General features: G+C 34.6%; 1 protein-coding gene across 1 annotated transcript; it reads left to right on the top strand.

Moving 5' to 3' along the window:
• Nucleotides 1-392: 392 nt before the first annotated feature.
• On the top strand, nucleotides 393-3,927 carry LOC107937139 (protein trichome birefringence). The gene is made up of 5 exons (XM_016869963.2): nucleotides 393-1,326; nucleotides 2,034-2,226; nucleotides 2,323-2,516; nucleotides 2,601-2,759; nucleotides 3,316-3,927. Exons 1-5 carry the CDS (start codon nucleotides 599-601, stop codon nucleotides 3,680-3,682), a joined length of 1,641 nt encoding a protein of 546 aa, XP_016725452.1. The 5' UTR covers nucleotides 393-598; the 3' UTR covers nucleotides 3,683-3,927.
• Nucleotides 3,928-25,030: the final 21,103 nt, after the last annotated feature.

Raw genomic sequence — 25,030 nt, 5'->3', positions numbered from 1 at the left:
AAGAAGTTAACAATTGTCTCACTGTTAGATTTAAAATTTTCATCCTAATCATTAATTTTTTTACACAATACTTATCTCTACACATAATTTCTTCTTAACTCTTAAATTAAAAAAAAATATGTGTTTAAATTTGTGTCCTAATTACTGTAATAACAATAGTATCAATCAAATTAAGACTCAATTAATTATTATAATCACTAGTATTGTTACTAATTTTTTTTAGCAGGTTGATTTAGATTACACTGATATAATATTTTAAGTTAAAATTTTTTTACTGAAACTACTAACAATGTTAGTAATTGAATAGGATTTACATAAAATTATTTAAAAAGTACAAGTACCAACAACATACTTTACCAATCTGAAAATGGTAGAACTGTGAATTCCGTGGAAAGTGGAAACGATTCCTTTTCCTTAAAATCATTTGTTCTTTATATATTTTCCTTTTTCTATTTCGTACAAGATATGATATGCTCTTTCCATTCATTTTCTCTCTCCCTAAACACCATTTTCGCTCCCACTTTCTCCTCCTCCGCAACACTTCCATTTCTTTCTTGTATTAGACTCGAAAAAAGGATTCATTAAGGCTTTGCCTTCCATGGTGGATATCGCAAAGTGCTTGCCATTCAATGGAACAACCATCAAAACAGAGTTTAAGAACCTGTTTTCGATCGTTAAAACGAGTAGAACACTGGCTCTCTTCATTATTTCCTTCGTTGGTTTCACTCTTTTCTTAGCTTTTGGCCCTTCTTCTCCTTGGTTTACCACTTCCTCTGACTCTTATAGATCCCAATTCCCTTCCCTTTTTGATTACTTATTTCCCAACACTTCATCTCCTTCATCATCTAATCACACTCTGCAACCATTACCCAACGACAAAAACAAAGGCACCCAACCTTTCAACAACATTGAACAACTTCCCAGTTCGAATAACACGAATATAAACTATACCCAGAGTTCTTTTTTGCATGCAAATCCGCCTAGTACAAGCAGCCCAGCTGACAAGAACGAGAAACCCGATAATCAGAGTACAATAGCTGATGCAAACGCTGCCGTTTTAGCTAACCAGAGCACTAATTTTCCAGCTAAACCTGATAATTCCAACAAGGTAAGATTTAAGAAGGGGAAGGGGAATGAGAGTTCGGTTGAATCATTGAATATGTGCGATTTGTTTGATGGAAACTGGGTGAAGGATAGCTCGTATCCGCTTTATGAACCTGGGTCATGTTCCTTTGTCGATCACCAGTTTAGTTGTTTCGCCCATGGAAGGCGTGATATAGGTTATCTCAAATGGAAATGGAAGCCTAAAGGCTGCACTTTGCCAAGGTATAATTTCTTATTTATTTATTTTTTGGTTTTCTATTTTTTAATATTCTTTTTTTACTGATTGATCAATCAACTAAGTAATTTCAGAATAATTTGAGTACATTTTTCATTAATGGAAAGTAATCGAATTTAGCAAATTTTGTATATATGTTTCCGTCTTTGAATTAGTCATGTAGGTAAATTCATTTAATTTATTCATAATCTACATGTTGACGATACTTAAACTCTTATAAAAAGAACAATCTCTGTTATTCTTTTGACCTGAATATCATGTATGAAATTTTTTGTTTTATAGAAAATCTGATCTTATATTTTGATTTATCAATTGGATGTAACTGGGTTAACTTTAATTGAGTAAATATAAATGGATTAATTTTAATTTTAATTTTTTAAAGAAAAAATTTAAATTATTTTAAGTTTGGATCAATTTTAAATTTGGGTATGTCAGCTTGGATTATTTTGGTTATTTTGAGTTTGGCTTTTGAGTTGAATCATTTTAAGTTATTTGTTGAATTATTTTGAGTTTAAGACATTTTTGTGTAAAGTTATTTTTGGATTTAGATTAGAAAAATTTAAATTATTAACTTTTTATAATAAAATGAAATTGAGTTTAATCACATCCAAATTCATGATATCAAAGTAAATTTTGAGGTTGAAGTCAATTAAAACTTTTATTAAGCTAAAATTATTAATTTTGTTTTGGAAAGGTTGAACGGCGGGCACATGTTGGAGATATTGAGGGGAAAACGACTGGTATTTGTGGGGGATTCCTTGAACAGGAATATGTGGGAATCTCTACTTTGCATCTTGAAAAGTGCTGCAAAAAATCCAAAAACTGTTCATGAAGTTCCCGGAGGACGTTATTTTCGAGGGGAGCCTTCCTCTAGTTTCATTTTCAATGTAGGTCATCCATGGTTTTTTAATTGCTAATCTTCGTTACACATCGAATCATGTTTGCTTAAACTTATGATTGGCTGTGATGATGATGTTGAATAGGATTATAATTGTTCCGTCGAGTTTTTCGTATCTCCGTTCTTGGTCCGACAATGGCAAATGCTGGACAAAAACGGGACAAAGAAAAATACACTTCGGCTCGATCTTATCGGAAGATCATCGGAGATATATAAATCCGCAGATATCGTGGTATTCAACACCGGGCATTGGTGGAATCATGAGAAAACATCCAAAGGGTTGGTTTTGGATTATATTATGTGCTTTTATATTTCCCATTTAACTTTGGATTTTAATGCTTGTTTTTGGTGTGGAAACTATAGGAAAGATTATTACCAAGAAGGTGATCATGTTTATGAGGAATTGAACGTTTTTGAGGCGTTTCGAAGAGCAGTGACGACGTGGTCTAAATGGGTGGATGACAATGTAAATCCTTCCAAGACTATGGTGTTCTTCAGGGGTTACTCTGCTATTCATTTCAGGTAACTTTTTGTTGAGGGAAGGTTGGATTTTAAGAGAAATATTCACCGTTTCGTTCGTTGAGAGTTGATGAATCCCTCAATGGTGGTTGATATTGCGCTCAAGATGTTTATATTCAATTTATCTCTGGATTTTGTCTCTTGATTCTACGGAAAATTTTAAAGGGTTCATAGAGTGAGAGCATCTCATCCACTAAGAATATTTCAATATTTGTTCTTGGTGAAGTTTGAATCCATGACCTTGTATGTTATTTATGAGTAAGATAGTTACCACTAGCTCACATTTCTTTAGTGGATGAGGTGCTCTTATTTTGTGAATTCCTCGAATCAGTCTGCAAAATTGGGTGACAAAATCGGGAATAAACCAAACATAATCACCTCGATTACAATACTAATTACCGTTGTGAAATTTATTGACCCCTACAAATGACACTTCACATATTTTTCTTGAAGCGAGTCTAATTCCCCTCAATCGTTTTCAATACACTTTCGCTATTTATCCCTTCATCAATGGCAACAAAGGTTTTATGTTTAATCGGAGGTTGAATCTATTATGCAGTGGTGGGCAATGGAATTCCGGAGGAATGTGCGATTCCAAGATGGAGCCGATAAGGAACGAGACGTTTCTAAAGCCGTACATGCCTATGATGGCGGTGTTAGAATCGGTGCTGGAGGGGATGAAAACACATGTCACCTACTTAAACATTACTAGATTGACCGATTTTCGAAAGGACGGTCACCCATCGATCTATAGGAGATACCATAAGCATGGTATTACGGAGAAGGAAAGAACGGAGAGTGTAAAGTACCAGGATTGCAGCCATTGGTGCCTTCCTGGTGTGCCGGATACATGGAATGAGCTCCTTTATTCTGAGCTCCTTGTTAAACAATATAAGATGAGGCAACATCAACACAAGTTTAGGTAAATACATCATTCAAATTTAGATTTGGAATGAAAAAATTACATGAAATTGAGTATTCTCTATTTATTTTGTCACTACATATAAACCATGAGATTCGGATATGGAGAATTAACTAATTTTTTAAGTACTGATATTGTATTGATTTAACTTGACAACTTAGTACTGTCAATTAAATCATGTCAGTATTTCATGTAATAGTTTTGATCATTGGGTTTATTTGTACAATGAGAATCACCTTTAACATGTAATTTTTGTAAATTTTGAATTTAAAATTTGAATATTTATATTATTAATAAAAATTTTATTTAAATTAATGTAAAGAATTTTAATTCGATTAAGAAAATTATGAAAATATTTTTTTGTAATTAAAATAAATTATATTATTTAAAAATATTTTGGTCTTTTTTTTTAAATGATAAGATTTGAATCCATACAAATTATTATTGAATTAATAAAATCTTAATTTGCCACTCAACAAAACTTCATTTTAATATAATTTATATATTTTTATTTTAATATGCATAGTTTATTATTCCATCTATATATATATACTAATAATGTTGTTAATTGATTTAGTGTCGAAAGATAACTTGACACTAACCCGTGATTGAAGATAACAACATGACAACAATTGTAGATGCATTTAATATTTTTAATACAATGTATTTATATATTTAAATTTTATTTTACTCACAATTTAAATTAATTTTTTTTATTTTAATATCGTACATATTTCATATGCTATTATAATTATTTAGTTTCAAATCATACGTTTTATTATTTATTTTATATTAACTTTAAACATACATTTTCTAAATATGTAGTCTCCACATGCATACACGTTTAATAAAATGTCTAACACTTAATATTTATATGAATTTTAAGTATTGTAATTTAAATTTAAACTCACTTTTTATTCTATTGAATTTAAATCAATAATTAATTTAATTCATCACATACATGAAGTTATTTAGTACTCGGATTTCGTAAGTTTAAGAAACGAAAATAAGCATTTTAAAAAATAAAGCAAATAACAAGGTTGTATATTTAAATCTTTATTATCAAAATAAAAATAAATAACTAAGTCGGAACTGATCCCTACTTCAAAAACATTTAGTTATGAATATCATTTCTTAATATATCAAATAGTTAAAAGTTGTAAAATTTGAAAACGATTTAAATAATAGCCCCTATGTGGGTAGGTAATTATATGCCTAAATTTATCCACCGTCTGTCTGTAAGTAATTATTTGCCGGAACAATGGGGGTCTAAAACTTTAGGTTCATTATACAATTTAAACTAATTTTTATTTAAACTAAGTTTAAACTTTAGGTTTATTTAATGATGCATGCTAATGTTCTAAATATATAATCTTTAAATTTGAATATAAAGAGATAAAAAATATATAATTATAAATATTAAATACACTTTAATTATTTTCCAACTCTTATTTAATTATTTTCCAACTCATATTATCCTTTGTTTATATCATATCAATGTTGTTTTGTTAGAACACTTTAAAATACATATATTGAATAAATATTTGAAGACAATAAAGAGATATTATGTACGGTATATTAATTTTATACAATTTTTTATATGTTGTCCTTATTATGGTTTCATGTTGTTCAAAAATCCGAAAAATAATTTTCTGAATATTAAATTCTTAATCAAAGTGTATACATTTCAAAATTTATAAATTTTTTAAAATTTTACCTTTATTGTGTAAACTTCCTTTCCAATATGGTTTTTGTGCCTAAATTATAATATTAAAGACCCAATTAAAATTGAAAAAAATAATTGGCAACAACGAAACACTAAACTTTACTAACGTTCATTTTAACATTAAATAGAACGAGAATTGACCTTGTTAAAGAAATGAGTAAGAGGAAAAAGAAACAACAAAATCAAGCTTTGTAAACACGATTCAAACACAATGGTCTTACGTTTGTGAAGCCTCGCTCAAGATATACTCTTATTTAATCAACCAAATCAATCAATTGTAACAATCTGTCTCTATCAGTTAAAGCCCATAACCTTTTTACAAACTAAGTTCATGTAGCCTTAATAGATAACAATATCATAATCAACATTCGTCAAAGATAACTTTCAACTCCACTCAAGATAATTCATCAACAATCAATCAAGAATATGAAATGCTCAACACAAGAAAAATAAGCAAAGGTTGGTTGCGAAAATGCTTTAGAATTTTGTAGCTTTCTAGCTCTTCAAGTCATGTAGCACCAAGAGAATTAGATACCTATTTATTGTAACATCCTAGAATATAGGGCCTAGGAGTTTGGGGCATGGTGAGCTGGGGTTGCCAATGGGCCTAATGAGCTTTGAACGTTGGTTTGGGTAGAGAGTAAAAGTAAGGTCTCGACTGTGAAAAAAAAGTTAAAATAAGGAGTAGAAAAATGGCAGTTATATAAAGTTAGAAGTCAACTTATTTTTCCTCTTCACAACACCATTCATGCACGTAACTCTTTCCTACGCCTACTAGGGAATCCTAAGAACATCAAAACACCTAATGCTTATAAATTAAGTTCTTTTCATTAAAAATTTCATATTCTTTTGAACGACAATACTCTTTCAAACTTCTTCATCGATTACTTCTTTCTCTTGTTGTCAAGTTTCTATGAAACCAAAAATCCAGAACTTAGCCCTTATGATTAAAGGTAAGACTCTGTTTTTCTATTGGGTTAGACGTTTAGAAGTAATTAAGAAAGTTCACAACAAAGGAAACTAGGTTCGCAAAAAGACTAGCATGTGCAAACCTAGATTCGCTTCTCTTTATGTAAGAGTTTTAATTTGCTTCGACTGTTAGTGACTTGTATGTGAAATTACGAACCTAATAGAACCGTCTACAAGCAAAAACAAGGGAAATTTGAAGCTTGTTTAAAGCTTTCAACACACTGGTGAGTGTTCAGGGATCACCATTTGTATATACGAACTGTAGTGTTAAGTAGGAGCTTAGGGCTTTATTGTAACACCCAGTTTCGGTAGGTCCTAAGTTCTAGTGAATAGGTTAAGAATAATTAGTGGGACGCAGTTCTATCCGCCCAATATTTTTTTTCCTGTATAAGATTGAACACATAGCATATATTAGAATATTATGGAAGGATTAAATTCAAAATGTGTTGTGCTATAAGGAATGAGAGTTTGGTAAAAATATTGAGAATTTTGTAAGTAGAGTTATCGCCGAAGGTGTTATATGCCAAGTTCATTGAGTTACTATGCTAGTTACTTTAAAAATTATTTAGTTAGAAATGGATACAAAAGAAGAACCAATAATATATTTTATTGGATTTTTATTCAAGTTCTCTCTACAACTGTAAACCATTTATAAAAGCAGTCCTAAAAGTTGTGACACATGTCAAGTTCTAATAAAGATTTAGGTTAAATATGTGGATATTACAGGAAGAGTAGTGAAAGTTCTCCTTATTTCTTCTAGATTATTATTATATGGAACTGGAGGAACTAAAAAGTATCTATTTCACCTTTAAGCTGGAGTTGTAAATCTGGATCTTTGTTAGTGACTACTCCATGTTAAGGTGAGTATTGTGACTCTACATGTTAAAGTTATTAAAGATTAAGTCTGAATAGGTGCATGAATAGTTAAATGAAGAAGTAATGCTTAATTTGAGGGTTATCTGGGTTTGAGATAATGAGAGAGGTGGCAGACGAGTTTTAATAGTGTCTTTCTATTTTATAAGTAGTGGTTGTTGTAGTTTCTTGTCAGATATTGAGTTCAAGCTGCTATTTGATGTTGTCAGGTGAGTCACTATGCTGACTCTTGCATATGTGTTGTTCATGCAAAGATATTTGTAGGATACTAACTGAAATATAAAAGGAATGCGTTTGTGGTGTAATATGAAAGGAATACCTTTGTGGCGCAATATCAAAGGACAACCTTTATGGCGCAATATGAAAGGAATGCCTTTGTGGCAAAATACGAAAGAGTAGCCTTTATGGCGTAATACAAAAAGAACGTCATTATGGCGAACCCTGAAAGGATAGCCTTTGTGGTGTACTTCGGATAAACTGTAACGCCCCGTACCCGAGACCGTCGCCGGAGTTGAACACGAGGTGTTAACGGACTTAATTCATTTACTTACATAGTTCATTTATAAATTTCCAGACAAGCTGGCTAACTGTATCACAGTCACTTTAAAAATCATATCTCGAGTTTCGAAGCTCGAAAACTAATTCTGTAAATTTTCCCTGAAACTAGACTCATATATCCATCTACAAGTTTTTTTCTAGAATTTTTGGTTAGGTCAATTAGTACAGTTTATTAGTTAAAGTCTCCCCTGTTACAGGGTTCGACTACTCTGATCTTCATGCATTACGACTTAGATATCTCCCTGTACAGGGCTTCAATACTTATACCGTTTGTTTCTAAAGAAACTAGACTCGAAAAGGAATCTGTAAATATAGGGCATGACTTCTAATTATCTCTGGTTAATTTATGGTGAATTTCCAAAGTCAGAACAGGGGATCCAGAAATCGCTCTGGCCCTATTTCACGAAAACTTAAACATCTCTTAAAATACGGCTCATATGATCGTTTCGTTTCTTCCATATGAAGATAGACTCATCAAGGTTCGATTACATAATTTATTCACTATTTAATTCCATTCCTACTATTTTTAGTGATTTTTCAAATTCACATCACTGCTGCTGTCAGCATCTGTTTTTAAGGTAGACTTTACCTATTTCATGGTTTTCCATGGATCAACTAGCCATTTGTCGTACATAGCACCAAAATGATCGTGATTAACCATTCCAATGGCTAATCGTTACCAAGCATTTCCATACCACTCAATGAACAATATACAAAATGATTATAATGCTATGCTCAAAATATATAAGCCATTTTCGCATGGCTATCCGAATATATACAATACCAAAAGGTACATGACTAACAACAAAAGGGCAGTCCTATACATGCCATTATCAGAGTTCAACTAAAAGAGTACCAAAAAGGGCTTTGATAGTGTGGGTGACTTCGACTTTGACACTCCCGAGTCCGATAGCTGACGAACAAAATCAAAAAAACAGAGAATCAAAGCAACAAAATAAGCATTTAATGCTTAGTAAGTTTGAGTAACGAAATTATGCACAACTGAAGTATAGCATTCATATGACCAAACGAATAATTTCATATACACATATTCTCAAAATCATACTTACTTCACATTTCCAACCCTTATATTCATATATAGGGGATCAACTTAACTAACGGCCGGAAGCTTGTTAATCGATTGAGCGAATACTATTTAAAAGGAATCAACTATTCCAATGCATATACGAAATATACCTCATCGTTGGGATTTTACAAGCGTATTAATTGAAAGTATTACAGCAAGATCGCTCATTCCCAAACCAAGTACCTTCGGAATTTAGCCGGACATAGTTACTCGCTCAAATGCCTTCGGGACTTAGCTCGGATATAGTAACTCGCACAAATGCCTTCGGGACTTAGCCCGAATATAGTAACTCGCACAAATGCCTTCGGGACTTAGCCCGGAATTAGTCACTAGCACAAATGCCTTTGGGACTTAGCCCGGTTACCATCCGAATATTCATGCACATATATCAATAAATCATATCACATCTATATTTCATTTTCATCACTAGAACTCAAACACAAGACACTTGTCAAGCATTCCCATTTTCGGCTCAATAGCCACATACAAAGAGCATGATTTGATTTGCTTTATGACATGATCTCTATGCACATTCGGCTACCCGTCATAAGTATAAACTAATTATCTCGACATATAATTCAAATAGAATCATTATATCACGTTTATTTGTTATGCTTATACGTCATAACTTAATCAAATCTAAACTACGTTCCATTACTCAAAGACTTACCTCGGATGTTGTCGAACGACTTCAACGGCTATTCAATTACTTTTTCCTTCCCTTTTTCGGATTTAGTTCCCCTTTGCTCTTGAGCTCGATTTAACAAATAAATTGATTTAATCATCTTGAACATCAAGAGAAATTCAAGGTACTTAGTCCATATATATATTAGACATTAGAGTCATATATATGAAATCATGAACCAAATTCAACATATTGGCTAATATTCTCCTTTAGCCGATTATCTAAGTCAAGATAGAATCATCAATATGCTTGCCTATAACCGAATACATGCAACACCAATCTATCAATTCATTCATGTGTACATTTTATTTAAGCATGTATATCTACAATCGAATTCATCATATAAATATCTATGAATTCACTCAAACAATATCAATACAACACATGGTGCTCAAACCATTATTCAAGTCCAAAACTCGGCTAATACACATATATACACTAGCAATCAAATACTAACATTTGCACTTCACCTTAGTAGCTAGCTTAGCAAACCTTAATTTAACATATAATTGTCCATAACACAATTAAAGCATCCTCTCCATTCCATCAATTCAAAACACATGCATTACCCATTAATGTCCAAAATCATATTCGGCCTTAGTACACAACTTGTTAGCCGATTTTTCTCCATCTAGCCACTAATGCACATATGTGCTCATTTGTTAGACTCTACTTCACCTAACTACCAATTTTTTTTTCATCCAAATAACATGAACAACAACCATTTCTTGAACATTTTCTCTTAACCGATTACTCATGTTACCAACAAGATTCAAAATTTGGACATGGGGTAACTAAGGGACTTAGTATCTAGCTTAATACATTTAACAATTTAGTACCATGGCCGAACACTTCATGAAGTTGCTAAGACCTACCCTTTTCAAATTCTCACACACACTCACATCCAATCCCTTTTGTTAAGCACTCAAACTCTATCATCTTCATACCTCATCAACACAACATCAAACACCAACCAAGAAAGACAACATCCATGGCCGAGTATCATCTCCATCAAATAGCAAAGATTTAAACCATGGCTAGGTAGAATTCAAGCTAACAACTAAAAATATGCATGAATTTCATGGAATAACATCAAACATACCTCAACCTAGTTACAAGCATGGCCGAACCTCTTCAACCTTTCTTTCTTTCTTTTCCTTGATTTTTCGGCCAAGAATAAGAAAATGAGAACTTTTTTTTTTCTCATCACCCCCAATTTCCATTATTTTATTACTAACCCTTTTATTTTATTATTCCTAACATAAAACATTAACACAACATGTTTATAATATGTTATGACCCATAGCATGGCCGGCCACTAGCTCAAATTTTGGGTAATTTGACATGCAAACCCATCATTTTTATAACATGCATTAATAGGCCACTTTACATTTGCCTAGCACATTTCTAAATTTTCTCACATAAGTCCTTTTTTAATAAAATTCACTTACAATTAACAAAATTCAAATATGAAATTTTCACCCATGCATATATACATATAATAATCATCAAATATGACGGTTAATTATTTTTGTGACTCGATTTTGTGGTCCCGAAACTACTTCCCGACTAGGGTCACATTAGGGCTGTCACAACTCTCCCCCACTTTATGAAATTTTTGTCCCCGAAAATATTACCGGTAAATAGGTTTGGGTAACGTTCTTTCATAGAGTTCTCGGTTTCCCAAGTAGCTTCTTCGATCCTGTGTTTGAGCCATAATACCTTTACTAACGGAACCTTTTTGTTTCGTAACTCTTTCACTTCACGAGCTAGGATACGAATTGGTTCTTCTTCATAACTTATATCGGATTGAATTTCAACCTCTGATGGATTAATTATGTGCGATGGATCAGATCTATAACATCGAAGCATCGAAACATGAAAGACGTCGTGAATCTTTTCAAGTTTAGGGGGTAAAATCAATCTATACGCAACTGGACCAACTCGTTCGAATATTTCATATGGCCCGATGAACCTCGGACTCAATTTGCCCTTACGCCCAAATCTGAGTATCTTTTTCCAATGTGAAACTTTAAGAAACACTTTGTCTCCCATCTGATACTCAATGTCTTTTCGTTTCAAATCCGCGTACGACTTCTGACGATCTATGGCTGCCTTCAGACTTTCACGGATTACTTTTACTTTCTGTTCAGCATCTTTAATTAAATCAACTCCAAAAATTTTACTTTCACCGAGCTCCGTCCAAAACAATGGTGTACGACATTTACGACCGTACAAAGCCTCGTAAGGTGCCATCTTAATACTTGACTGAAAACTATTGTTGTAAGCGAATTCAATCAAAGGTAAATACCGTTCCCATGAACCACTAAACTCAAAGATGCAACATCTCAACATATCCTCGAGTATCTAAATTATCCGCTCGGATTGACCATCAGTCTGTGGATGAAAAGCGGTGCTAAAATGCAACTTGGTACCCAAAGCTTCTTGCAATTTCTTCCAAAATCGCGAGGTGAATCTCGGATCTCTATCCGACACAATAGAAATAGGTAACCCGTGTAATCTCACAATCTGAGAAATATACAATTCAGCTAGTTTATCCAATGAAAAATCCGTACGTACGGGGATAAAGTGAGCCGACTTAGTCAGTCTGTCAACAACAACCCAAATCGCATCTTTCTTACTTGCCGATACTGGCAACCCAGATACAAAATCCATCGTGACTCGATCCTATTTCCATTCAGGTATCATGATCGGCTGAAGTAAACCCGTAGGCACTTGATGTTCCGCCTTCACTTGCTGACATATTAAACACTTCGAAACAAAATCGAAAATGTCTCGTTTCATACCATGCCACCAAAACTAACGTCTCAGATCGTTGTACATTTTCGTACTCCCCGGGTGAATTGACATTCGGCTACAATGAGCTTCGTTCAGAATCATCGAAATAAGTTCTGAATTTCTTGGAACACACAAACGACTTCTGAACCTCAAACAATCGTCATCATCAATTTGAAACTCTGATTCCATATTCGAAACACATTCAGCCCGTCTTGCGACTAATTCATCATCGACTTTCTGAGCTTCACGAATTTGATGAATCAACAATGGTTTGGCCTTTAATTCTGCTACTAACACATTGTCGGATAGAACAGACAAGTGTACATTCATCGCTCGTAAAGCAAATAGTGATTTACGACTTAAAGCATCCGCAACCACATTAGCCTTTCCCGGGTGATAGTCAATGACAAGCTCATAATCTTTTAACAACTCGAGCCAACGTCTTTGTCGCAGATTCAAGTCTCTTTGAGTCATCAAATATTTGAGACTTTTGTGATCCGAATATACATGGCACTTCTCACCAAATAAGTAATGTCGCCATATTTTCAAAGCGAACACGATGGCAGCTAGTTTGAGATCATGGGTTGGATAATTTTTCTCATGTGGCTTCAGTTGTCTCGACGCATAAGCTACAACTCGACCCTCTTGCATCAATACGCAACCCAACCCAAGTAGGGATGCATCACTATAAATGACAAACTCTTTGCATGATTCGGGCTGTACTGGTACTGGGGCTTCAGTCAAATAAGTTTTTAGTTGATCGAAACTTTTCTGACACTTTTCTGTCCATTCAAACTTAACATCTTTCTGAAGTAGTTTCGTTATTGGTGTGGCTATCATCGAGAAACCCTTTACAAAGCGCCTGTAGTAACCGGCAAGCCCCAAAAAGCTCCGAACTTCAGTAATATTTCTTGGAGGCTTCCAGTTAAGTATGGCTGAAATTTTGCTCGGATCAACTCGAATACCCGATGCAGATACCACATGTCCCAAGAAGCTAACCTCTCTTAACCAGAACTCACACTTACTGAACTTAGCATACAATTGCTTATCCTGTAAAATTTGCAACACTAATCCTAGGTGTTCAGCATGATCGGTTTCATTTCTCGAATAGACCAAAATATCATCGATAAACACAACTACAAACCGATCTAAATACGGTCTGAAGATCCGATTCATCAGATCCATAAATACCGCGGGGGCATTAGTGAGCCCAAACGACATCACTAAGAATTCGTAGTGACCGTATCTCGTTCTGAAAGCAGTTTTGGGTATGTCCGAATCTCGAATTCGCAACTGATAATAACCCGATCTCAAATCTATCTTTGAAAACACCGAGGCTCCCTTTAGTTGATCAAACAAATTATCAATACGCGGTAACGGATATTTATTCTTTATTGTCACTTTATTCAACTGACGATAGTCGATGCACAATCTCATGGTTCCGTCCTTCTTTTTCACAAACAATACTGGTGCACCCCAAGGTGAGAAACTTGGTCGAGCGAAACCTCTATCCGTCAACTCTTGCAACTGAGCTTTCAACTCTTTTAACTCGGTTGGTGCCATACGATACGGAGCTATCGGAATCGGTGTAGTCCCAGGTACAAGCTCAATACCAAACTCTACCTCCCGAACAGGTGGTAAACCCGGTAATTCTTCGGGAAAAACATCCGGGTATTCACAAACCACCGGCACAGATTCAGGTTTCTTTTCTAACTCTTTGTCATCAAGTACATACGCAAGGTATGCTTCACACCCCTTTCTTACATATTTCTAAGCCAACATTGATGATATTACAGCTGGTAACCCATTCAAGTCCGTAGACTCAACTCGGATTATCTCGTTATTTACACACCTCAAATCAATAGTTTTTCTTTTACAATTTACAATTGCATCATGTACGGTCAACCAATCCATACCGAGGATAACATCAAATTCATCAAACGGTAAAAGCATCAAATCGGCCAGAAAATAAGAACCTCGGATTACTAGGGGACATTTCTTACACACTTTGTCAACAAGTACATAACGACCCAAGGGATTCGACACTCGAATTACGAACTCAGTAGACTCAACAAGTAAAGTCTTACTGGATGCTAAGGTTTCACATATATAAGAATGAGTAGAACCAGGGTCAATCAAAGCAATCACATTAGTATCAAAGAGAGTAAAAGTACCGGTAATAACATCTGGCGAGGAAGCATCCTCGCGTGCGCGTATAGCATAAGCCCTAGCAAGAGCACGAGCCTCAGATCTGGTTGTAGCGTCTCTAGATCCTCTCTGACCACTACTAGGATTTTCCGTGTTTCTAGATGGTCTACCTCGAGCAGTGGTAGCACTCGATTTCCCACTTTGATTTACATTCTGTTTAGACAATCTCAGGCAATCTTTAATAAAGTGGTCAGCTGATCCACACTTGTAACAGGAGCGGTCATGGAATCTACAACTCCCCGAATGCCATTTACCACAATACTGGCACTCTGTTCTGTCTCGACGTTCATTTCCAACACTGGCGACCGAAGTGACTCGTGTACCCACAGGGGGTCGATCACGATCTCGTCTAGAAAACCCCGAAGTGTCTCTAGATCGGCCTAAATCATCTCTAAATTTCTTCGATGACTGTTGAAAGGGTTTCCCGAAGATCTCTTACGAAACTCCTTTGCTCCCATATCAGCTTTTCTTTTCTCCTTACTGAGCTCCTCGGCTTTGCAAGCTCGCTCGACAAGTACCACAAATTCTCAGATTTCTAAAATGCCAACATATAGCTTTATATCATCGTTCAGTCCATCCTCGAAACGTTTACACATCACAGCTTCTGAAGAAATGCATTCTCGAGCGTACCGGCTAAGTCTTACAAACTTTCGTTCATAATCAGTAACCGACATGGAACCTTGTTTAAGTTCAAGAAATTCCTTCCGTTTTTGATTAATGAATCTCTGACTGATATACTTTTTCCGAAACTCAGTTTGGAAAAACTCCCAAGTTACTTGCTCTCTGGGCACAAAAAAATCAACGTATTCCACCAATAGTAGGCAGAATCACGTAGCAAGGAGATAGTACACTTTAGGCACTCATCGGGTGTGCAAGATAGCTCATCGAGTACCCGAATAGTGTTGTCCAACCAAAATTCAGATTGCTCGGCATCATCGCTGTCCGTAGCTTTAAATTCAGTAGCCCCGTGTTTTCGGATTCTGTCAACTGGGGGCTTATTTGACCTTATTTGGTCAGTTACCGGAGGTATTGTAGGTGCGGGGGTTGTATTAGTCGGGAATGGAGGTTGTGGAATAGCCGTATTAGTTCGAATGTATTGGTTGAACCAATCATTCATCACGCTATAAAAAGCTTGTCTAGCTTCATCATTCTGATTACTAGCAATAGGTTGAGAGTCCGCCGGCGCTGTCCCTTGTGCGGGAGCAGGCGCTACACTCTCAAGATCATCAGCTACCGTTCGGTTGGGATCGGGATCCATTTCTATAAGGGAACACATTTTAACTGTCAGAAATCACCACACTATCAAATAAACATATAATGGCATGTATAGCTAGACCCAAACGTATTACGGTAGTCCTAGAATCGACTAAACCGTAGCTCTGATACCAATAAAATTGTAACGCCCCGTACCCGAGACCGTCGCCGGAGTCGAACACGAGGTGTTAACGGACTTAATTCATTTACTTACACAGTTCATTTATAAATTTCCAGACAAGCTGGCTAACTGCATCATAGTCACTTTAAAAATCATATCTCGAGTTCCGAAGCTCGAAAACTGATTCCGTAAATTTTCCCTGAAACTAGACTCATATATCCATCTACAAGTTTTTTTCTAGAATTTTTGGTCGGGCCCATTAGTACAGTTTATTAGTTAAAGTCTCCCCTGTTACAAGGTTCGACTACTCTGACCTTCATGCATTACGACTTAGATATCTCCCTGTACAGGGCTTCAATACTTATTCCGTTTGTTTCTAAAGAAACTAGACTTGAAAAGAAATCTGTACATATAGGGCATGACTTCTAATTATCTCTGGTTAATTTATGGTGAATTTCCAAAGTCATAATAGGGGATCCAGAAATTGCTCTGGCCCTATTTCACGAAAACTTAAACATCTCTTAAAATACGGCTCATATGATCGTTTCGTTTCTTCCATATGAAGATAGACTCATCAAGGTTCGATTACATAATTTATTCACTATTTAATTCCATTCCTACTATTTTTAGTGATTTTTCAAATTCACATCACTGCTGCTGTCAGCATCTGTTTTTAAGGTAGACTTTACCTATTTCATGGTTTTCCATGGATCAACTAGCCATTTGTCGTACATAGCACCAAAATGATCGTGATTAACCATTCCAATGGCTAATCGTTACCAAGAATTTCCATACCACTCAATGAACAATATACAAAATGATTATAATGCTATGCTCAAAATATATAAGCCATTTTCGCATGGCTATCCGAATATATACAATACCAAAAGGTACATGACTAACAACAAAAGGGCAGTCCTATACATGCCATTATCAGAGTTCAACTAAAAGAGTACCAAAAAGGGCTTTGATAGTGTGGATGACTTCGACTTTGACACTCCCGAGTCCGATAGCTGACGAACAAAATCTAAAAAACAGAGAATCAAAGCAACGGAATAAGCATTTAATGCTTAGTAAGTTTTGAGTAACGGAATTATGCACAACTGAAGTATAGCATTCATATGACCAAACGAATAATTTCATATACACATATTCTCAAAATCATACTTACTTCACATTTCCAACCCTTATATTCATATATAGGGGATCAACTTAACTAAAGGCCGGAAGCTTGTTAATCGATTGAGCAAATACTATTTAAAAGGAATCAACTATTCCAATGCATATACGAAACATACCTCATCGTTGGGATTTTACGAGCGTATTAATTGAAAGTATTACAGCAAGATCGCTCATTCCCAAACCAAGTACCTTCGGAATTTAGCCGGACATAGCTACTCGCTCAAATGCCTTCGGGACTTAGCCCGGATATAGTAACTCGCACAAATGCCTTCGGGACTTAGCCCGGAATTAGTCACTAGCACAAATGCCTTCGGGACTTAGCCCGGTTACCATCCGAATATTCATGCACATATATCAATAAATCATATCACATCTATATTTCATTTTCATCACTAGAACTCAAACACAAGACACTTGTCAAGCATTCCCATTTTCGGCTCAATAGCCACATACAAAGAGCATGATTTGATTTGCTTTATGACATGATCTCTATGCACATTCGGCTACCCGTCATAAGTATAAACTAATTATCTCGACATATAATTCAAATAGAATCATTATATCACGTTTATTTGTTATGCTTATACATCATAACTTAATCAAATCATAAACTACGTTCCATTACTCAAAGACTTACCTCGGATGTTGTCGAACGACTTCAACGGCTATTCAATTACTTTTTCCTTCCCTTTATCGGATTTAGTTCCCCTTTGCTCTTGAGTTTGATTTAACAAATAAATTGATTTAATCATCTTGAACATCAAGAGAAATTCAAGGTACTTAGTCCATATATATATATTAGACATTAGAGTCATATATATGAAATCATGAACCAAATTCAACATATTGGCTAATATTCTCCTTTAGCCGATTATCTAAGTCAAGATAGAATCATCAATATGCTTGCCTATAACCGAATACATGCAACACCAATCTATCGATTCATTCATGTGTACATTTTATTTAAGCATGTATATCTACAATCGAATTCATCATATAAATATCTATGAATTAACTCAAACAATATCAATACAACACATGGTGCTCAAACCATTATTCAAGTTCAAAACTCGGCTAATACACATATATACACTAGCAATCAAATACTAACATTTGCACTTCACCTTAGTAGCTAGCTTAGCAAACCTTAATTTAACATATAATTGTCCATAACACAATTAAAGCATCCTCTCCATTCCACCAATTCAAAACACATACATTGCCCATTAATGTCCAAAATCATATTCGGCCTTAGTACACAACTTGTTAGCCAATTTTTCTCCATCTAGCCACTAATGCACATATGTGCTCATTTGTTAGACTCTACTTCACCTAACTACCAATTTTTTTTCATCCAAATAACATGAACAACAACCATTTCTTGAACATTTTCTCTTAACCGATTACTCATGTTACCAACAAGATTCAAAATTTGGACATGGGGTAACTGAGGGACTTAGTATCTAGCTTAATACATTCAACAATTTAGTACCATGGCCGAACACTTCATGAAGTTGCTAAGACCTACCCTTTTCAAATTCTCACACACACTCACATCCAATCCCTTTCGTTAAGCACTCAAACTCTATCATCTTCATACCTCATCAACACAAAATCAAACACCAACCAAGAAAGACAACATCCATGGCCGAGTATCATCTCCATCAAATAGCAAAGATTTAAACCATGGCTAGGTAGAATTCAAGCTAACAACTAAAAATATGCATGAATTTCATGGAATAACATCAAAATACCTCAACCTAGTTACAAGCATGGTCGAACCTCTTCAACCTTTCTTTCTTTCTTTTCCTTGATTTTTCGGCCAAGAAGAACAAAATGAGAACTTTTTTTTTCTCATCACCCCCAATTTCCATTATTTTATTACTAACCCTTTTATTTATTATTCCTAACATAAAACATTAACACAACATGTTTATAATATGTTATGACCCATAGCATGGTCGGCCACTAGCTCAAATTTGGGTAATTTGACATGCAAACCCATCATTTTATAACATGCATTAATAGGCCACTTTACATTTGCCTAGCACATTTCTAAATTTTCTCACATAAGTCCTTTTTTAATAAAATTCACTTACAATTAACAAAATTCAAATATGAAATTTTCACCCATGCATATATACATATAATAATCATCAAATATGACGGTTAATTATTTTTGTGACTCGGTTTTGTGGTCCCGAAACCACTTCCCGACTAGGGTCACATTAGGGCTGTCACATAAACTGCCTTATGGCATGTCTTAAAAGGACTCACAGTGAAGAGATTGAAGGATGTTATTTGCGGCATGTCATGGTAAGTCCTTCATGGCATATTTCAATGAAATTTCCTAGTGATGCGTTGATCGGCTATTTAACATCACAACAATAATGTGCAAGCGTACACTGTTGATGCAAGTATAGTAAACAGATATAAGTCTATTGGATATCGATCACATGAGGATGCTTGTCTTTTGTCTATCAATGTTAGTGCAATAAATGGATAGAAACAAGATAAATTGTGAGAGTGGGTGTCGAAGCAAGAACTTGAAAACTACTAGATAAAATATGATAATGATAAACTGGGATTGTAATAACCTGTTTTTAGTTAAATCAGAACAGTGGTTTTGGGACCACAAATCTGAAGTTGAGATAATTATTTTATTATTATTTTAATGTTTCAGCATGATTGAATGTTTGTGTGAAAATTTTGTTTAGAAATTTTATCGATTGGTTAGTTAATTTGATAAAAAGGACTAAATCGCGTAAAGTGTAAAACTTGAGTTCTAATAGCTAAAGGTGTCAAATAGCTATAGAACCTTAAAGTTAAGGGCCTTAAGGGCCTTAAGTGGTAATTATACCATTATTAGCTTGACTGGACAATTATGGACAAGTATTAAGTGATTTTTATGTTATATAACTAAGGTTAAATTAGTAAATATGTAAATAAACATAAAATAAACAAAACGAATTCATAAAATAGTGTCCATGTAACACCCCGAACTCATGGCCGTTACCGAAAATCGAACACGAGGTGTTACCGGCTTACTTCATTTATTTCCCCTATATTTTTTTTTTGTTCCAGGCAAGCTGGCTACTGTATCGTGGTCGCTTTAAAAATCATATTTTGAGTTCTGAAACTCGAAATCCAATTCTGTAAAATTTCCCAGAAACTAGACTCATATATCTATATGGTGGAATTTTTGTAGAATTTTTGGTTGGGCCAATTAGTACAGTTTATTTGTTAAAGTTTCCCATGTTTCAAGGTTCGACTACACTGACCTCTGTACCTTACGATTTAAATATCTCCCTGTAAAGGGATTCAATGCCTATGAAGTTTGTCTCTAATGAAACTAGACTCGATAAAGAATCTGTACATATAAGGAATGACCTCTAATTATCTCGATAAAATTTACGGTGAATTTTCTAAGTCATAATAGGGGATCCAGAAATCGCTCTGGCACTGTTTCACAAGAATTTAATTATCTCCTAACATAAAGTTCATATGGTCGTTTCGTTCCTTCCATATGAAAATAGACAAGCTTCGATTACATAATTTATTCATTATTTAATTCCATTTCTACTATTTTTAGTGATTTTTCAATCTCACAACACTGCTGCTGTCAGCATCTGTTACTAAAGCAAACTATGCCTATTTCGTGATTTTTCCTTGATCTAACTAATAATTCATCATACATGTCACAATTTATGACCATGACTAGCCATGCCAAAGACTAATCATCACCGAGAATCTCCCCACTACACTATTACCAAATCATGAATTTAACACCGAAAATAAATTAGCCATGACATATGGCGTAATAATCGAGTAGACCTCAACCAATACTCAACCAAAACCGAATTACCAAGACTTGTGACCAAGCATCATAGAACCAAATCCAAACGAACATTTATGCCATTTTCGCATGGCTAAAAGTTTACATACAAAATTTCAAACAAAACATAATAGCCTATACATGCCGAAATGTTCTCCTAGACCAACTAAGAAGAAAGTACCAAAAGTTGCTAGCCGGTGTGATGACTTCGATGACGGTCCCGAGCACGGCAAAAAGACGAGTCCAAGAAACCTAAAATAGGTGACAAGCAAACACCGAATGAGTATATAACTCAGTAAGCCATAAGCATTCCACAACCATCCGTTAATAAAATTATCACAACAGGAAACAATGAAATGAGGCTAAGTACTCCATCCATACCGAACTATACCATAGTTCCTTAAACCTTACGGTTCAATCTCATACCAAGTCCTACATTGACATTTCATACATCATTTTATTTTCGTTACAATCATACAATTAAACGACCTTTCACCTATTCCACGATGAACCTTATGTACGTGACTTCAACTATAATCATCACATAGGTTCAAAACTTACCAAGCTCAACTCCAAATATAAACATAGCGCCTATTAGCCATGAACTCAAGGTACTTACCTTTTCCGCTGTCCAAAATCGACTCGGTAAAGTCGCACCCTTAATGTAAATAATTTATAGAAAATATATAGTGGGTTTGCACACATAGTGCTTAATAATCAACCGCGCACACTTAGTGCCATGTACTTTAAACTTGCACACTTAGTGCCATGCATTTCAAGTTCGCACACCTAGTGCCAATCTCACAACCGTGAACACTTATTGCCCGCACACTTAGTGCCGAAAACCAACCACTCTATATGCTTCACTTCCTTTTTACATTCGACAATTTCATCTACATACATATACATTTGTATACATTTCATCTCATTAAACACAATTGCATAGGTATTACGATCATTTAAATCAATACCAAAGATATGCTTAATGACTTACCTTGTGTTAGGTAAAATAGTTCCAAGTCGGCTACTCGATGACCTTCGATTTTCCCTTGTTGGACGCCTCTCCTTTAGGATCTTGAGCTTAAACAAATAAATTAACTCATTTAACCGCTTTGCTACATATATTGGTATCCACATTTTAATGATTTTATGACATACGAAACAACATGGTAAAATTTTCATCTTGCTACCTTATGTTCTTAGCTATTCGGCTAATAACCTTATGCAATTACCATACTATCAATAATCTAATCACACATGCATATGCATACTTGGACATTCGGTAATCACCTTTGCTAATTTTAAACTCAGCATCACATAAGCTCCCAAGTGATGGCCGAATATGTATATCTATACTATCACCTATAATTCATCTAATCACAAAATTTCATCTCATGAACACTTGACCCATTTTTTTACCCCATATGGCCGAATGCTTCATTTGTTACCCAACTAACCATTTAACAACTTCAACCTCATTACCACCCTTTTATGCCTAATTATCTAAGTCAAGATAAAATCATCAACATGCCTAACTATAGCTGAATGTACAACATTAATCTATCATTTCCATTTCATTTAACACTTAACATTTACCACATATCGATTCACCAAACTCTTCATCTATTCATGCTCTCATATTCGGTCACCCATACCTATACTAACCATATAACTAATTAATCCTAGGGTTAAACACAAGTACAATATTTAAGCACCATGGCCGAACCTTTATGAAGTTGCTAAGACCCATCATTTCTACTCCTCACACACTCTCACATCTAATCCTTTTTATTAAACACTCAAGCTCAATCATCTTCATGCCTCATCACCACAACATCAAAACACCAACCAAGAAAGACAACACCCATGGCCGAATATCATCTCCATCAATAGCAAAAATTTAAACCATAGGCTAGGTAGAACTTAAACTAACAACTAAAAACATGCATGAATTTCAAAAAAAATAACATCAAACATACCTCAACCTAGGTACAAGCATGGCCGAACTTCTTCATCTTTCTTTCCCTCACTCACGGCAATTGTAACAAGGAAAAGGATGAACACTCCTTCTTCCTCCCTTATTTTATTCATCTTTTTCCTTTTTAATTCCTTTCTTTAATTTATTTTATCTCCAATAACCCAATTTCTTATTATAATATCTAATTTAAACAAATATATTGCCCATTATCAATCTATCTTGGCCGGCCACTATAAGGGAATTGGGCAATTTGACATGCAAGTCCACCCTTGTGTTGACATGCACTAATAAGCCCTTTAAAATTAGCCTATCATATTTCACCATGTCTCATGTTGATCCCTATTTAATAATTCCTCATGCAATTGGAAAAATTAGGGAATGAAACTTCCACATATGCATGTACACACATAATAAGCATAGAATATAACAATTAATTATTTTTATGACTCGGTTTTGTGGTCCCGAAACCACTTTCCGACTAGGGTTACATTAGGGCTGTCACAGTCCATCTTTCACCTAGCCATTGTTCTTGCTTGAATGTAAGTCATTTTAGACTCGATTTTTAATAATTTCTATGTTTTCGAGATCGTTGCAACTAGGTCTAGTTAGCCCAGAGATTATTTTGCAAAACTATTAAAGATTTTAGAAGTTTCCATTGATGAATACATGAGTATTTTGATGTTTAATGACAGATTATGAATGTTTGATTATAATTATACAAGTTTTGTTAAGTGATTTTTTGTGAAAATTTAAATTAGGGATTAATTTGTGAAATATGGAAACTTTGTGGTTAAAATGTGAAATAAATGGAAATTTTGGGCTGCTATAAGCATGATAAATATTCTGCTAGGCTTGGGTTGTGATGAAATTGAATGAATTTTGTTTTACGAGCCTAAGGACTAAATTGTAAAAAAGTTAAAAAATTAGGGCAAAAGCATAAATGTGCTTTAATGAGTGTTTTGGATTAAATTGAATAGAGAGATAATTAAATAAGCTGAATTTTATATTATATAGATCAAGAAAAGCAAAATACGGACCTATATCGGGAAAGGAACAAAGTCTCAGATTAGTTGACTCGTGTCCCCGTTTTTACATCCGAGGTAAGTTCGTATGTTATAAGTTTCATTACAAATGTATTTTATATGACTTGATTTTACATAAAATATGAATACAAGACTACAAATATGTTTGATAGCGATTCGATGGCAATTCAGCATTCGAAATCCCGGTTGAACCTTAAGAATAAATTAGGATACTAGTGAAATGTCATTAAGGGATACATTGATTTAGCTTCAGGCCATGATATCGGCACTTTGGGTGTGAGTTTCATTGATATGGCTTCAGGCCATAATATTAGCACTTCGGGTGCGAGATACATTGATTTGGCTTCAGGCCATGATATTGGCCGTGATATTAGCACTTCAGGTGCGAGATACATTGAGTTGGCTTCGGGCCATGATATTAGCACTTAGTGTGAGAGACTCTTGAGTATCCGGCTTCTATTTCGAATGGTTCAACGGATATATTGAAGATGTGAATTGGTGAGAAATAGATACGTATTGGTACAGGTATGTACGAAAAACTATTCTAACAATGAGTTAAAGGATGCTGAGAGCTTATGGTCATTTATGTGTTAAATTCTATGTTAATTTGGTGATTAATGTTTAAATGCAAGTTATGTTATTTATTTTGAAATGTAAATGAATGGTGATATTTATTTCTTATTTACATACGAGCTTACTAAGCTATAAAGCTTACATTGTTTATTTTTCTGTATTTTATAGTGATTTCTAAGTTAGCTCGGATTTGGGGATCGTCAGAGACTACATCACACTATCAAGCTATAAATTTGGTACTTTTAAGTTTATGTTTTGATTATATGGCATGCATAGATATTTTGGGTCATTTTGATTTTGGGTTGATAATGATTTTAGTCATGTGAAATGGCTTATAAATGTATATGTTTTGATTTGTAAATATAGCGATGAGAGTTGGCTTAATTTGGTTGTTTTGGTTATGTATAAACATGTGCATATATATTTTCTGTTGTGAGTTCATGGATGAATATATATAATGC

Source organism: Gossypium hirsutum, chromosome A01 (assembly GCF_007990345.1).
Source record: "Gossypium hirsutum isolate 1008001.06 chromosome A01, Gossypium_hirsutum_v2.1, whole genome shotgun sequence".
Classification (NCBI taxonomy): Eukaryota; Viridiplantae; Streptophyta; class Magnoliopsida; order Malvales; family Malvaceae; genus Gossypium; species Gossypium hirsutum.
This window is presented reverse-complemented; position numbering and strand designations above follow the sequence as displayed.

What these genes read in the sequence shown, in the direction of transcription:
- LOC107937139 (XM_016869963.2), top strand. Translation starts at nt 599, where the DNA reads ATGGTGGATATCGCAAAGTGCTTGCCATTCAATGGAACAACCATCAAA. An exon ending in AAAGGCTGCACTTTGCCAAG is followed by an intron (nt 1,327 to 2,033) that starts GTATAATTTCTT and finishes TGTTTTGGAAAG; the next exon opens with GTTGAACGGCGGGCACATGT. An exon ending in CCTCTAGTTTCATTTTCAAT is followed by an intron (nt 2,227 to 2,322) that starts GTAGGTCATCCA and finishes GATGTTGAATAG; the next exon opens with GATTATAATTGTTCCGTCGA.